The 16,972-nt window shown below is 49.9% G+C and overlaps 1 protein-coding gene across 1 annotated transcript in view; it reads left to right on the top strand.

The window, feature by feature from the left end:
- The window catches only part of LOC126528310 (uncharacterized), a 43,415-nt gene that overhangs the window by 7,069 nt on the left and 19,374 nt on the right, over positions 1–16,972 (top strand). The window contains exons 2-3 of the mRNA XM_050176190.2: positions 1,599–1,860; positions 2,983–3,322. Coding sequence (XP_050032147.1) covers positions 1,599–1,860; positions 2,983–3,322 — 602 coding nt within the window. The remainder of the gene's footprint in view (positions 1–1,598; positions 1,861–2,982; positions 3,323–16,972) is intronic.

Genomic DNA, 16,972 nt, shown 5'->3' with positions numbered 1-16,972 from the left:
CGTTTGGGAGCGCTGCAATTACGGCGCCCAAGCGGGCATGTCCCGTGGTATTTTTTTTATTCTGTGAGATTCTGCAGTAAGCGGAAAAGCACTAATACCTAACAGATATAAAGTTAGAGCCTGTTTACTCAGACGTTTTGCAAACCGTCCAAAAACTTTCTAATTTTATTCTTTTGCCTAACTTCGTTGCTTCAGAAGTTGGTTAGTTAATCGTGACTAATTGTACAATTCAGCAGAATACAACATATAGTGCGACTTACTCCATGCAAAAGTCGGCAACATGCATTTCGACACGTTGCCTTAAAGTACAGCGGCATATTTGTAAACTCTGGTGAAATCTAGCTTGGAAACCCTGTATAAGAACTTCATGCATCTTAGTTAAGCGTCACTTCCTTTTCTACTCGTATAATGGAAATCGTTCTTGATAACTTCCTGCCAGTGCCATCTCTGCTTCATGTTATTATGCTTCAAGTGCTTGAGCTTCCATAAATGTTAAATTTTCAATGCGAATGCCGCGTGGTTCTGCGCTGTCGATCAGTCTCTTATCTCTGCGTCTCCTTTGATTTTCTGTCCTTGTTGATGGGACCATGTGGTATACTGCATATACAGGTCTTAACGATATGCCGCACACAATGTTTAGTGAACTTATCTGCGTGGTGATAAATTTCAGTTCCCGTTCCCCTCAAATTCTCCTGCATGTACGATTCTGTCATCTAAAGTCGTATGTTTGTTCACGAGGGCTACTCAACTGCGCTTTTGCCTTCACTGCTAAGGCTCTCATATCTCTATTAGATTTCATCTATTCAAAAAGAATGGTACAACAACTCGTCCATCAAACTGTCTCATTGGTTGTAAGTATCCAAGATTACGTCACAGCTTCAATAACTGTCGTGCTCTCTTAGCGGATGTGGTGTTGGGCTGCTAAGCACAGGTCGGGTCATCAAATGCAGGCCACGGTGGCCGCATTTCGATGGGGGAGAAAGAACCTCTGTACTTATAGTTAGGTGCACGTACAAGAAGCCCATGTAGTCCAAAATATTCCTAAGTCCTCCACTACATCGTGCCTCATGAGACCGCGATTTTGGCACGTACAACACCCTAATTTAATTGTTAGGTTTTCAAATTACTATTCTGCATTGTTTTATGCAGGTGCTGTTACGCGCGCTTGTTTTCAAACCTTCCACAACAAGCTGCACCTATTCTCATTTTCTTGTTTCGTTTCCTTATCACAAGCAAATCTATAACCCTATTGATCTACAACAATCTGAGTCTCTTAAAGTAGGCGCCACCACCTCGTTGCGAACTTTCCCGAACCGTGGTTAGAAACATTCAATGCAACAGCGGCAAAGAATAAATAGAAATGTGTCGTTTCTCACCTCTTTGGAGGCGATAATCTAGCCCTTTGCAGTCCACGTACGGGCCCTGCACCTATATTCCTCGTAAAGTGAATTTTTTCGCGGTACTTATGCCCTTTAGAAATCGCCTATACCGATCGTGTTTCGCTGGAAGTCGGTAAAAACAACGGAATGCTGGCCCACGGAAAGAGACGCAGTGCCATTACTGTTTATAGAATTTCTACCGCACTTTGCGCGTTACAGATGGCCAGTGCGCCTAAGCAGGAAGAAGGCGGCAATGTCCTGTCTCCGGAATACATGGCATTGCTACAGAGCCTCTGCAGACTGACTCGACCGACGGTGAACGAAGTCACTGGCATATTCAACAGCGAATTCCGCCGCGCTTTAGGAGGCGGGAAAGCGAAGCCTTCCAAAAGGTCTGAGGCTCCATCAGCTTCCCGTGGAGGTCCATCAACATCCCGGGGAGGGCCTTCTCGTGGTTCCAAGAAACGCGGCGGCAAATCGGGTAATGAAGGCTTTGTTTGCAGATGTCTTCCTTGGGCAAAATAAGCTTGTCTATCTTGCGTGTCTGTGCGTTTGTATTGTATTGATTTCACCATGGCTGTGAACTTGTGGATTCGCGCCTGTCCCACGGTCCATGGTTCACCCGCTCGGAGGCCTTGCGACCTCCTTTGTCCCGTCATGAAAGCTTCGTTGCATGCCCATTTGAGCTTTTCAGGCGCTGGCATTGGCGTCACTGCAGGATCTGCAAATACGCGTTTTATCAGAATATATCTAGGGCTACACCTCCTCACCATTTCAAAATTTTCTGTACACGTTGCATTTTCGTAATTTTGTTTAAACATAACCACATGTTTCTCTATCAACGCCAGTCTGCACTAGAAAGAATAGAGGAGCATATGCATGCCACCTAGGTTAAGACGAGTTGGCTATCAACATTGAGGACAAGAACGCGCCATCTTGAAAGGTTGCACGTTGACATGCACTTTGACAGATGAAAATATACAGGTTACCAGGTGAATAAAACAATCGGAGAACGCGTACCCACTGGTGCCCAACAATTCCTTCTGTCAAGGTACTTTTGGCCTATCTGTGCCTGCGCAAAGGTTTTTGCGATTTTTCGCACCGCAGATCTTGTCACTGTGACCGCCGACTCATTTCACTTGTCCCCACGTGAGCAGTCTCAGAACCACGCTGTGGGCAGGTGCATCAAAATACCCTCTGTAAAGAACCGTCTGTCACTTTCCTGTCATTATTACTTTTAGTGTTTCCTTTAGTATTTAGTTTTCTTTAGTGGTGCTTCAATATAATGCCTCTTTACCGGACGCTATTAGAAAGGTCTCGTGAGGCTTCGTCTCACCACCGTGCCTTATATACATCTTTTGATGCTCATGCCGAAAGCACTAAAGAATGTGAACTGCTCAGCGTAATGCCGCTGCCAAAAATTCATACCAGCCGTGAAGCAGAATGCATTTGGTTACTGCAGTATGTTTGTCTGGTTGCGCTCTGCTATCACGCGGCGCCACCAACCCGACCACTCGTTCACTCCTTCAGGAACCCGGTAATCAGCAATCCTGATGAGCTTGCGGACATATTAAAACTCTACATAATCGTTCTAACTATGTAGCCCCTCGTGGTCGTGGCAAGGGTCGCGGTCGTAAGGGTGCCAAAGGCAAAGACCCTGACGATGATGACGGCGACGGGGGTGACGATGGCGGCAACGGTGGAGTTGACGACGACAGCTACCAGCGTTCCTGCACCTGGGAGCCTGACCAGAAGCCCTGCTGGATCATGGCCGAGCTGGATCCGTGGAATCGAATGCTCGCCAAGGGCTTCTTCGAGCTACGTGAGCACAAGTGGGGCGAGCTCACCCTCCAGGGGTACGCCTGGCCAGACACCAGCGCGCCAACACTCCCGGAGGTGCTGCGAGTTTCCCTGCTGATGCACTTGCTCCTGCGACAGCACAGGTTAGCAAGAAGGTCCCGTTGTGCTTTGAGTGCGAATAAGGTAGGAAGGGGGTGTGGAGGGGCGTATGTTGTCGCTTTAAGTTTGTGACGGTGCTCCTTCTCACATAGCACGAAGCGAAAATGTTAAACCTAAGATTACTAACGTTCACATGAAGCTGACTACATACATTGACGTGCTTCTGAGTACACAGGTCGAATAATACAATATATGGCTGATTGCGTTGCAACGCTCGAGCCATGGCCTGAGCGTACTCCGGGCTCAGCAAAAAGTGAAAGTTTCGCCTTTGCACAACGTTCACGTGGGCTTATTGGGATGTTGTCAAGCGTGCTCGCTCAGCAGATCGACCAAGCGGTAACGGTGGCGCGCACTTGGTGTACGAGCATTATGCAAATGATAGCCTCTATACAGTGGGAAACTGATTCTCTTCTACACCATTGGAGACCTATCGCTTCTCTGTAAACGCTTCTTGCCATTTGCGAGCTACCGAAGTCTTGGACAGCAGCAGCAAAGCTGGTGGTGACATCTCCTGGCGCTTTGTCAATCACAATGCGTTTGAAAAAAGTTGCCTCCTGGTCGAATGAATATCCTAATAGTAATGCGTAATCTATTGTGTTGCTACTAACGCTTTGCACCAGCGGCTACAGGCCAGCCAGCTGGAAAGAAATTTCACTGGCTAAATGGGTTATCATTGCGTAGTATATACCACTGAAGTAATGCTGTCAAAGCCGTAAGTCTGTTCACATTTATCAGCCTATAAACAGCACTTCAGCAGAAGCGTCTACCGGGTTGTTGGCTATTTACATAAAGGGCCCCGCACCAGTCTCAATTGTAAATTTTGGTTGTACATCAAGCTGTAAAATGCCATTGAAGGAGCATTTTTTCTAATTTTCTGAAATCCGTTTAATATTGTAGGTTATACGAAATTACAAGAGGGCTGGTCAAAGATACTTCAGTAATTCTATCGTGATACGATACAAGGTACTTGAAAAACAAGTATTTGAGATACAAATGCCAGATCCTACCGCAATTATTGTATCCGATACGATACCTTAAATTAGTCTCAAGACACTTCAATATATTTGCAAATTTCTTGTTATAGATGTCTACAATGTAGGAGCAAACCTTTTGCGCAAGAATATTGCTTGGAAATTTTTAAACTCCAATCAATCTTTTATTTAAATGACATATTAACAGACAATTTTTCTCTTTTTTGCTGAAATTAGAATACTTCCTTTCTGAAACAATTTCTTGAGCTTGCTTTAGCTGCTTGACATGACAGCTCCTTATACGCTGCGCTGTCAGCGGTTTTTGCTTGTCGCTTTTCTAATTGATGAGAGCCGGTGCTTTGCTTGCCGACCAGCTTGCAGGTCGCCATCGAATCACAAGAACGTCACTAAGCAGTCTCTGCACGATGGTTCAAGTGCCGCTGTACAGTTTTACCTTGTCCGTAAACCTATTCCGTTTATGCAATTTTTTGTGTCGCATCGTGTATACAGAGCATATAAATCTGCCATGACCTCTCATATTCAACTTATCTGCTGTAATAAACCTTTCGCTAGCGACGTATTCATTAACGGACAATAATTCGAAGAAATTTCTTCTGCGAGTGAACGTGTGCAGCTCGAGAACGTTTCATGTAACGCTTTTGGCGCTTGCGAGCAACAATCACGTTGGCAAGATAGCCGCCTTATGCGCAATTCTCCCGGAAGCTGCGGTACGCAGGCATTGCTTCACAACAGTCGCACACATCCACGAGATCCTTCAAATCACTGATGAGTGAAAGCAACTAGGCGCAAGCCAAATCCGTTCTTGCATTACTCAGACTTCGTAACAAAGCACCATGCAAAAGGAACTTCGATAACAACGCTATAGCGTCATCAGAATTTGAGTCATAGAAGCCGCACGCACTGATGTATGTACGCGGCACAGTACGCTGGCTGCGAGCAAGTATCATGGCACCGGCTCAAGAACTAAGAAATCAAGAAACTAAAAGGTCGGCGGCGCGCAGACGTTTGCGGGCTTGTTTTTGTCGAGACGGCGCCAGCGCCACCACGCGACTCTGCTCCACCAGTAGGAATGCGCAGACCTCATCGCCTGCCCGCGCTGGAGGGCTCTGTTGGAAAGATAAGAACGTCGCTGCCTTTCGTTTTGTTAAGGTGTTAGTCGCACCAGTTTCTGCTTGAGAAGCAGTCCAGCCTATGCCTATAGGTTCGCACGGTGATGTTGCCATAGCAGTATCTTGCATCCCAGCATACATGTATTCTTTCGTGTATCGGAAATGCAAATGCTGATACGTCTTGCCAGCGTATAATGCAAATACAATATGCCCAAATTGTATCTAAGAATGTACCTACGATGAATATATCTTCAACACTGCCCAGCACTGAATTAACATTCCTGCTACCATGCCTCCAACAGGCAAGCGCTCCTATCATTGGAGACACGCTCGGCCTCTAGATGGGTTCCAAAGCGGTCTTAGTTCGCGGCTCTTTCATACCAGAGCCCAGGAACGAACCGAGGCGTCGAGCTCCACTTCTCTTTTCTTCCTTTGTGTGCTTTCTTTTTCGGGCAGCGTTGCGCCTTCCGCACTTTATTATTCGTTATGGTGAGTGGCTAAACAGGCACTGCGATGAAACATTTGTGCATGTGGCCTCTGGCCTAGCCTCTCTGGCTGACGAGGGCTCTTGGCTAGACCCTCAGGCACGATGCAGTGGTCTGTTTCGATACGACAAAAGCTTTCGAGAAATATCCGTGACTCTATCACTCGTATTCCTACTGTACATTATACTTTAGCACTACCAAATTAAAATCTTTCTTACGACGGCCGCGTTGCGATCGGTTTTCATGTAGAATATGGTTGGTTGGGCAATATTAGCCTTGTTTCTTTTTTTGTAAACTTTGCATTACAAGATAAGGCTATTCGCGTTGTCGCTTTGGAACAACCTGCAGCTTGATTATGTCATTCCTACCTCGTCGTGTTGTATGTCTGCTCAATGAAGGCAAGAGTGATGTACAAATAAGCACAAGAAAGTGCCAAAACTGGATCGCACTGCTGCTCATTGCCAATACCGCATAAATCTTCCAGTGCGGGTATGTAAACAGGTTCTCGTTTCAATTTTCCTAAACTTCTCCATCCATCTTTTCTTCACTGATGTTGACACTCAAGCGCGTCGCATGACTGCACGTCCTGCTCTCTGACACTTACTCTCACGCAGTACACATGCTAAAAAATTGTGAGAAGCAGCCTAAATAACAAAGGCAAAACGACATATAGCGATTACAGTGAACACAAATTAAGAAAACAGATTATTGGCACCCGAATAAAATGTCGACTTATTTTTAACCTTACGTGGCTTTCCGAGCTTTCGGAAACCCTCCATCGCAAGATTGCAAAAACCCGAGCTCCTACCTCGATGACTGTGGGGAACACGTCCATCCTTGCGTCTCGCTTCTGCTGTATTGTGGCGGGAATCGGACTCAAGTTAACATATTAAATTACTTTAGCTTGTCCATAAAAGCATTACCATTTGCGAAAGTACCAGGTAAGCGGAAGATTACGGCAGTAACGCCCTTAGCAGCGACATCTTGTGACGAACTGTAACCAAAGAGCCTTAAGTTAACACCGCAGTGAGCCATGTTGTATTCGCACCGCTGGCACGAGTTGTTGGGGTCTCGGTGCTGACGCCCGTTATTGCCAATGGGTCGCAAGCCCCAAGGGTAGCGTTGGCCTGGCGGCCTGGGGCACTGGAAGCATCCGAAGGTCCCGGCAAAGCATGAGAAGACTGGTAACCGAACAACTTGTTTATTCTAACATAGCAAAAGAGCGGCCGGTCAGTTCGACCGAAGTGGAGAGACGCTTTGCAGAAGGGTTGAAATCTGGGCCAGTTGGTACATACTTGAACGAGAAAACCAGTCAAAAACACAAGGGACAAGATGAGATGTTCACACCACAACGACTGGACTATCAACTGAGGTTTATTAGAACCGGTGTAGTCCCAGCAAGGCCAGCAGAGCATGCGCAACCGCATCATCGCTAATCGCATAGCATGAAAAGACAAGAAACGTTTCTATCGGGAACGACTAAGAAATTCAAATTCTTTTTCATGTAAGCGCACCGAGGTTGTACTAGGTTGGAGAGACGGGAGAGCACGTAACTCAACAGTACAAATCGGAGCCTCTCTCTTGGCGTCCGGGGGCAGCTGCTCTTATACTCCCGGCGTCGCGGTCCAAAAGGGAAGGAGGGAAGGTCACGGGATGAAGGTCACGGGACGGCGCAGCAGGAGCCCACGACGGCGCGAACTGTCGGGCCGAGAGACCTGCTGAACCGAGAGTAGTGACGCATCGCCAACCCTCACCCACACGACGGCGCGAACAGTTGAGCCGAGAGGCCTCCAGGCTCCTCATTCGGGGAACTCCGCTCCCCGGCTGCCGCGCTTTGACAAGCGAGGGCACACACACACACACGCACACACGAAGACACGTGGCACTGAAACACGCCTGGGCACGCTTGGCGGGTAGGCGTTGCGGCGGCGTCGGACGGGCCAAAATGTCCGCCGCTTTGAACAAAGCCCCGGCGTCCGTTGCATCCGCGCCGGCATTACCGCGCGTTGTAGGCGAAACGTAACAGACCGCCCCGCCGGGGGAAGGAGATCCCGATGGTCAGGGGACTGCATCCGCTGTCCGGAGGGATGTCGCTCGATGATGCTCATAACCGAAGTTGGGCGTCCTTGGGCGTTTCTTGAGCGCAGCGCACAGAGAAGGCCTCGTTCTCACGTTCAGGTGCACACAGGACACTGCAAAGTGACTTCGGGAGAGTTGACATTTTTGTTCTCGTTTCCGGCAAGCGTTAGAACCACGCCAAGTCAACCGCTCAGTCAGCAAGCACGGCACAACCCTCACTAAGCCCTGCCAGGCTCTTTCCCCTTTTATACTGCTGCCTAGTTCCTTACAGTAGTTTAGCAGCACTCAGAACGCGTCCACAAATCGGAAAAATTGCACTAGAAAGCACATCATCACTTTGAAACACTACACAAAAGCAATAAGTTAAAAAAAATCCTGCCTCAGGAAGAAAAACATCAGTAACAAGCAATTTTGAGGCTGATTCCCACGTTAGGGGCTTCGACTTAAGCCATCGGCGTTACCGTTGAGACTCCCCTTTTTGTAACGCACCTCAAAGGAATATTGTTGCAAAGCGAGGCTCCAGCGCAGGAGGCGGCCATTTTTGGGAGAGATGGTCTGCAGCCATTGGAGAGGGCAGTGATCCGTTTCAATGATAAACCTCGAGCCAGCTAGGTAACATGACAATTTCTGAACGGCCCACACGATACACGCACACTCTTTCTCGGTGGCGCTATACGCCTGCTCACGACTGGTCAGCTTACGACTAGCATACAGGACGGGGTGTTATACTTCTCCATTTTCCCGTTGGCACAGTACAACGCCCATGCCTCGCTCACTAGCATCACACTGAACAACGAACCCTTTTGTGTAGTCGGGCGATCGTAGCACAGGCTGGCTTGTTAGGGCGCTCTTTAGGGCGCTAAAAGCTCTTTCCTTCGTCTCATCCCAGACGACTGTTTGCGGCTCTGTCTTTCTTAGAGCATCCGTCAAGGGAGCCGCGATATCAGAGTACCTGGGGATGTACCTCTGATAGTAGCCGGCGACACCTAAGAACGACCGAATATCGGTCTTCGTACGCGGTTGCGGGAAGTCTCGCACAGCGGCCACCTTTATTTCAGAGGGGCGGCGACGACCCCGACCAATCACGTGTCCGAGGTAGACAACCTCGGCCTGTGCTAACTGGCACTTGGGAGCCTTGACTGTCAAGCCCGCATCGCGCAGGCGGGTTAGCACTGCCCGCAAGTGCGCCATATGCTCAGGCCAGGATGCGGAGAATATCGCTACGTCGTCTAGATACGGTAAAGCGAATTCTTGCTGTCCCCGCAACACTTTATCCATGAGGCTTGAAAAGCAGTATGGCGCGTTCTTCAAACCAAAACTCAAAACTTTAGGACGGAATGTCCCCATTGGTGAAATGAACGCCGCATACCTACTAGCCTCTTCTGTAAGTGGAACCTGCCAATAACCCCTGACAAGATCTAGGGTGGAAATAAACTGAGCGCTACTCACTCTCTCAAGGCGCTCCTCGATGTTAGGGATCGGATAAATTTGATCCTTAGTGATGGAATTAAGCCTGCGGTAGTCGACGCAAGGACGAGGTTCCTTGCCCGGTACCTCAACTAAAATCAAAGGGGAGGTATAATCACTCTCACCCGCTTCAATAACACCGAGCTGTAGCATTTTCTTTACCTCAGCCTCCATAATATCGCTCTGGCGGGGTGACACCCGGTACGCCTTGGATCGTACTGGCTCTGGGGAGGTAAGTTCTATGTCATGAGTAAGGACAGAAGTCCTACCAGGCCTCTCAGAGAACAGACCTTGAAACTCTTGTAAGAGCTGGTGTAGTTCGGTTTTCTGCTCAGGCGACAGCGATGCTTTACTTATTAAGTCACTAATGACTTGATCGGTGTCTTTCCTGTTCGTCACTGAGCCTAGTCCCGGAAGCTCGACCGGAAGCTCTTCGGGCACGTTTACCATCATGCACACCACTGCTTCCCGTTGCTTATAGGGTTTGAGCAGATTACAGTGGTAAACTTGCTGTGCTTTCCGCTTTCCTGGCAGACTCACCACGTAGTTAACGTCCGACAGTTTTTGAACAATCCGTGCTGGGCCCTCCCACTGCACGTCGAGTTTGTTCTTTAGCGATGTGCGCAATATCATGACCTCATCGCCCACCTCAAAACGACGGGCCCTGGCTGTCCGATCATAATAAACCTTGGCCCTCTGCTGGGCCTCTGCCATTGCTTCACCTGACAACTCCTGTGCCCTTCTTAAGCGTTCGAGGAGCTTAAGCACGTACTCTACCACGACTGGGTCGTCGCCCCTGCCTTCCCATGATTCTCGAAGCATGCGAAGCGGAGATCGCAGCGAGCGACCGTACACCAGCTCAGCTGGCGAGAACCCCGTAGCCGCATGCGGCGCGGTCCTTAATGCAAACATCACTCCAGGCAGACACAGCTCCCAGTCAGTTTGATGTTCAAAACACAATGCTCTCAACACGCGCTTCATGACGGAGTGGAGCTTCTCAACGGAATTCGACTGGGGGTGGTGCACTGAGCTGTGTAACAGCCTTACCCCGCACCTTTCGAGAAAGGCTGTCGTCAAAGCGCTAGTAAACACTGTACCCTGATCTGACTGGATTTCTGCAGGAAAACCAACTCGCGCAAATATGGACAGTAGTGCATTGACTATCTCAACTGAGCTGAGTTCTTTAAGCGGCACTGCTTCAGGGAACTTTGTCGCTGGGCAGATCACAGTCAAAATGTGTCGGTACCCCGTGGCTGTTACCGGCAGAGGTCCCACTGTATCAATAACGAGCCGTCTAAAAGGCTCCGTAATGATAGGTACCAACTTCAACGGCGCCCTCGATTTGTCCCCTGGCTTGCCCACCCGCTGACAGGTGTCGCATGTCTTCACAAAGTGGTCTGCGTCCCGAAAACACCCTGGCCAATAGTACTCCTGCAAGAGACGGTCCTTAGTTTTCTTAACTCCTAGGTGTCCGGACCACGAACCCCCATGCTACAAGCGCAACAGATCCTGACGATAGCATTGAGGCACGATCAGCTGATCGAACTCCACTCCTCTGCGGTCTAGATACTTCCGGTACAGGACCCCACCTCTTTCCACAAAGCGAGCATTTTTCTTGGCGATACCTTCCTTGATAATGCAGCGTATGTTTTCTAGGCTGCCATCCTTCTTTTGCTCGGCTATCAAAGCCGACCGGCTGACTTTTAGCAACCTGTTAAGTCCGTCTGACGTAGGCGCGATGAGCAAATCTGGAGACAGCTCTTCTAACTTTCCCGTGTCGGGAATTTCCTCTCCAGTATCTGCTGCCTTTAACGCTACAGGCTCAATTGTATTCTGTTCGGGCGTGCTCTGAATACCAGCTTGCTGCGCCTCTGACCCTTTCTCATCGTTCAACAACGTCGGCCCCGCAACTACCGCCTTTGCAGCGAGCTCCCGAACCTTCGATCTGGTTAAGGCCTGAACGCTAGCCTCACCAAACAAAAGCCCCTTCTCGCGCAGGAAGTGATCGGACCTGTTCGAAAATAGGTACGGGTACTGGGGGGGCAGCATAGATGACACTGCGGCCTCCGTCTCAAGTGCTCCGAAAGGTCCTTCAATAAGCACTTTTGCTACCGGCAGACACACGCTATGAGCTTCCACTGCTTGCTTGATCCATGCGCACTCGCCTGTGAACATATCGGGTTCTACGTAAGAGGGGTGAACTACATTCATTGTAGCTGCGGAATCGCGAAGCACTCGGCACTCTTTCCCGTTCACGAGGAGGTCTCGCATGTAAGGCTCGAGAAGCTTCATGTTCTCGTCAGTGCTGCATATAGACAAAAACACGACTTGTGTTTTTGTTTCTGGACACTGCGCCGAAAAGTGACCCGGCTTCTGGCACGTATAACAAACGCGCGCTTGCCTCGTCTCGAACCGCTTTCTGCGTTCGGCTTCGGTTGCCGCCGTCTCCTTACGTTCGGTCGGACTGCTTTCACTCGCATCCGCACTACGTGTATCCCCCTTTGCTCTCATGGGTGTGAACTTCGGCCTCTCAAACTTGGAGCCAAATTCACCCTTTTGACCGTCCTTAGCTCCGCGAGCCCGACGCGTCACAAACTCCTCGGCTAACTCAGCGGCTCTAGCCACCGTACTAACGTCTGGCCTATCCAAGACCCAGTACCGCACGTTCTCAGGTAACAGACTATAAAACTGTTCTAGCCCGAAACACTGCAGAACTTTCTCGTGGTCACCAAACGCTTTCTCTTCTTTGAGCCACTCCTGCATGTTTGACATAAGCCTGTACGCAAACTCTGTATATGACTCACTTTTGCCTTTCTCATTTTCCCGAAACTTCCGACGGAACGCCTCCGCTGACAGCCGGTACTTTTTTAGCAGACTCGATTTCACTTTGTCGAAATCCTCTGCCTCCTCTCTCTCCAAGCGAGCGACTACGTCGGCCGCCTCGCCGGGTAACAAAGTGAGCAAGCGCTGTGGCCACGTTTCCCGAGAGAACCCCTGCTTCTCGCACGTTCGCTCAAAGTTAACCAGGAACAAACCAATGTCCTCTCCAAGCTTAAACGGCCGCATCAGGTCAGTCATTTTGAACAATACTCGTTCTCCTGCACCGTGTGCCTGACTTCCATTACGAGCGCGTTCCATCTCTACCTCGAGACGCTTCATTTCCAAAGCGTGTTCGCGCTCTTCTTTTTCTTTCTGTTCTTTTCGTTCACGCTCATCTTTCTCTTTCTGTTCTTTTCGTTCACGCTCATCTTTCTCTTTCTGTTCTTTAAGTTCAAGCTCCCTCTCCTCAATGGTCTCAAGGCATTCCGACAGCTCGTCATCCTCAGCTTCTAACTCAAGAATAGCCCTTAGCAGTTCTGGTTTTCTGAGTTTGTCTGAGACATCCAGACCCAACTCTTTTGCAAGCTCCAGTAATATCGGTTTGCGCAACGACTTCAAATCCATGGCTGCTCTGAATGCTGCTTTCTCTACTGCCTACTATTGTCTTGCCGCAAACTAACCCGGTAGTAACGACAACCACAATTACCAGCTCTGTTTCTAACACTAACAAAAGCCTGGCAAAACTCAGAAGAAGAAAGTCCCGCACTCACCAAACCTTGCAGCCAAGACTTCAGCGCAGTCGTTCCGCTGCAGGCAACCAGTCATCACACAGGGCTCGTTGCACTGCTCCCGGATGGTCGTTGTGCTGCTCAGCATACAGTCAACCGCATCTCTTCGCTGCTGGCCTCCGTTGTCGCGATCTCACCGCTGGCAACCAGATGTTGGAATCGCACCGCTGGCACGAGTTGTTGGGGTCTCGGTGCTGACGCCCGTTATTGCCAATGGGTCGCAAGCCCCAAGGGTAGCGTTGGCCTGGCGGCCTGGGGCACTGGAAGCATCCGAAGGTCCCGGCAAAGCATGAGAAGACTGGTAACCGAACAACTTGTTTATTCTAACATAGCAAAAGAGCGGCCGGTCAGTTCGACCGAAGTGGAGAGACGGGAGAGCACGTAACTCAACAGTACAAATCGGAGCCTCTCTCTTGGCGTCCGGGGGCAGCTGCTCTTATACTCCCGGCGTCGCGGTCCAAAAGGGAAGGAGGGAAGGTCACGGGATGAAGGTCACGGGACGGCGCAGCAGGAGCCCACGACGGCGCGAACTGTCGGGCCGAGAGACCTGCTGAACCGAGAGTAGTGACGCATCGCCAACCCTCACCCACACGACGGCGCGAACAGTTGAGCCGAGAGACCTCCAGGCTCCTCATTCGGGGAACTCCGCTCCCCGGCTGCCGCGCTTTGACAAGCGAGGGCACACACACACACACGCACACACGAAGACACGTGGCACTGAAACACGCCTGGGCACGCTTGGCGGGTAGGCGTTGCGGCGGCGTCGGACGGGCCAAAATGTCCGCCGCTTTGAACAAAGCCCCGGCGTACGTTGCATCCGCGCCGGCATTACCGCGCGTTGTAGGCGAAACGTAACAGCCACCATACCCTACTGAACTTCTAGTTCAACGCTGCTAAGACATAATCTTTAAGCTCGTTAGTAGTTAATGTAATCGAAGTTTTATTTCTATAAGAACATTAATGGGGGGAGGCAAACTCAGGTATAGGTTGCCCATTTTAAACGGTACGAAATGGGCGCAACGCAATAGAGGTGCCAGTAGCGATCGCAGATGTGCCTCTTCTATCCTGATCTCTAATTTTGCGCTATAGTTTGGAAGATTCGTGCCCCATTGAAATTCTTCAAATCCCTGTAGTTTGAGAAAGTGTTCACTAGTTGTCACTACCAATTGTTTTACCAGAGTACGGACAAGATAATTACTCGTTGGGCGAACAGTCTCGAATTTCCGGGCTCCTTTCGTCGGAGTGCATGTAGACACACAGCTGCGAACGGGTTGCCCTATCGATCTCCGGCAGCTTCTTTCACGAACCATTTTCGGTCAAAACAAAATTTCTATAAAACTTTCGGCATAACTATATCGTTAAAGCGAAGCATTGTTTGGCTAGTCAGATACCTTGTGGTACGTAGGTTCATGTCTCCGCTGGTTTCATAAAACGGAAACTCGCGTCATTCGCCGTGGAAGCTTAGCTCAAGTACGTTACACTGCTACGCATGAGGTCGCTGGATAAAATCTGGTCGCGGTGACAGCACTTCACCAAAAGCAAAGTGCAAAACCGCCCGGTGCATTGGGTTCACGCTATAGTCAGGTGGCGCAAATTATTCGGGAGCCTCCCCTACTGCGTAGCGCATAATCGGATCATCGTTTTGGAACGTAAAATATCAAAATCGCAACAGTAGAAGTGCGCCAGCCGTGCAGAGCATCCCGATGCTCTCAACGTTACGCTACCATCGCACTCAATGTGCGATGTGGCGGAACCACTATCCTCCCGTGTCGCAGGAAATCCGGCGCCATACGCTGACACCGGGAGTCTCGTGAGTGAAAAATGGTTCCGAAGCACTCGCACCGAACCACGCAGGGCCCCCGTGTAGATCAAAGGTGTCACCGAACTAATTGAATTTCTCAAAGTAAAATGCGTCAGAAAAATTGTAAGGTATGGCTTAGACACAGCCTATAGGCATGATGGCGTTGGACTGTAATTTTACTATACGAAAACAAGGTAACTGTGTTAGGCGGATATTTCAACGCAAACACCCTTTCCAGCGTTTCTACCATTCATGGAGTGGCACGTCCCGCTCGATTCCTTGCAGCACCATCCAGATGGCGCTCGCCTGCGCGCATCCGGGGCCCAGACAAGAGGCCACGTTTCTACTAGAAAGCTCACCTTCGTCCGTAGCGCTCGCCGCCATTGTTCTCCGGTAAACATTATGGTTACATCACCTACAGTTGCCAGGAAACAGTCAAGGATCTTTGAATGCCATCGCGTTCCACTGTTAAAGGCGAAGCTTAAGGTCCTCCAAATTTTTTTAGTCCAACCACCGTCGCATTCATGCTTCTCTCGTACCAAAATTAACGAGCTCATTTAGACCACTGACGGGTGCTTCGCATCACAGGGCACTTGCAAGGGCACGTGAGCCCGCGCTGGTTTGCATTCGGCCACACATTTGCCCCTACATTGTGTCAGTTTTTTCTCTTCTTGCCTCATGGCAACTAAAGCTTTGACTATATTGCGCCGCGTTCGGGATTGGCTCCAATTTATTAGTCACTTCTTCGTAGCAGGTAACGCTACGGAGATGTTGCGTTACATTAGTGAGTTCTAGTATTTTCGCATGCGAATTTGGGGTACGGAAATTGCCGGGCTAAAAAACGAACTCCAAAGGAGTACAAAAGAAATTTTCACCCCCCTTGCACTACTGTGCAGAGGGGTCCAAGTGAAGCGCGGAATCAGCGGCTCTTCGTTGTCGTTACGCGTCGGCTTCGCGCTCTCTCACGGCGTTATCGGCACGTCGACGACGAGCCCTTTCTGGAGCGAGTTCCCGCCTGCGTTCATCCAATGCTGCCTGTTCTTCCGCCGAACGCATGACACGCGGCCCATTGCCGTTCCTTCGACGCCGCCTGCTCTGAGGCAGAAAGAACGAATCTGAGCCTCTCCTTCTGACTGCCGAGCCTGAATAAACAGAAAACGGCGGGCGCGAGTCGAGCGAACACGCGATCACACCCTTTTACCTCTTCCGGATGGGGGGGGGGGGGACGGAGTGATTTTAAAGAGTGGGAGAGATAAGTGAAGTGCCGTAACTCTCTCGCAAGGGCACCTCAACAGCACTGCACGGGGAAAGGGTTGTGGGGTGAAAAAGATGAAGAGAGGAAAGAAGGCGGGAGGGCCCAACCCTCGTGTGCTGTCCTACGGATGGAGGGGACGCCTGTGATTGGCTCGTGCGTTGCGCTGCGTCTACTTCATGCTTATGAAGACCCGCTTTAAAGGTCGCGTAAGAACCGACAGTGGCTGAATCGGGATGAGTGGGGTGGTCTCGATACCCTTCAAGCAATTAAAATTTTCGCGCTGCATGGGTTTTTCGTACGGCAGCACCAACACCGATGCCCGCACGAGTGAAGCAATACAATACAAGCTTCGCTTGTAAACGCAGCCGTGGGTTGCGGTTTGCGTCCCCTTGGGCAGCCAAACCTCATTTGCGTAAGCGAAATCTAAATCTCTCCATTGTACCGCCTTATAGTGACCGACCCAGGTCGCTATGATCGCAAGTTTCTTCGCGGAGAAACAAAGTGTAAACTTTCGTATGCTGTCGACGTCATACTATCGTAGTAGTCTTGCCTCCGTAGTCGCAAGTCTCCCGTCAACCACACCTGCTTGCTTTAAACATGCGCTTTCGCCCATCCGATAACCATTCGGAGAACCCCAGACTACGTCGATAGCCAGTACCTACAATATGCCTCGCATAGCTTTGATTCCCGCAGTGCGTGGGTTCTGCATATCTTATTCGGGTTATATAAAAAACTGAACCCTTAATCGTGCATCGTCTACGGCGATGGGTGGCCGGTCTGAGGGAAGCAGTCTTTCCGGCAAGTTTTGGTTTTGTTTCGATGCGTCTTGCCAAACTAT

This window comes from Dermacentor andersoni, chromosome 9 (assembly GCF_023375885.2).
Source record: "Dermacentor andersoni chromosome 9, qqDerAnde1_hic_scaffold, whole genome shotgun sequence".
Lineage (NCBI taxonomy): Eukaryota > Metazoa > Arthropoda > Arachnida > Ixodida > Ixodidae > Dermacentor > Dermacentor andersoni.
Note: the sequence above shows the minus strand (reverse complement) of the source record. Positions and strands in the feature narration are given on the sequence as shown.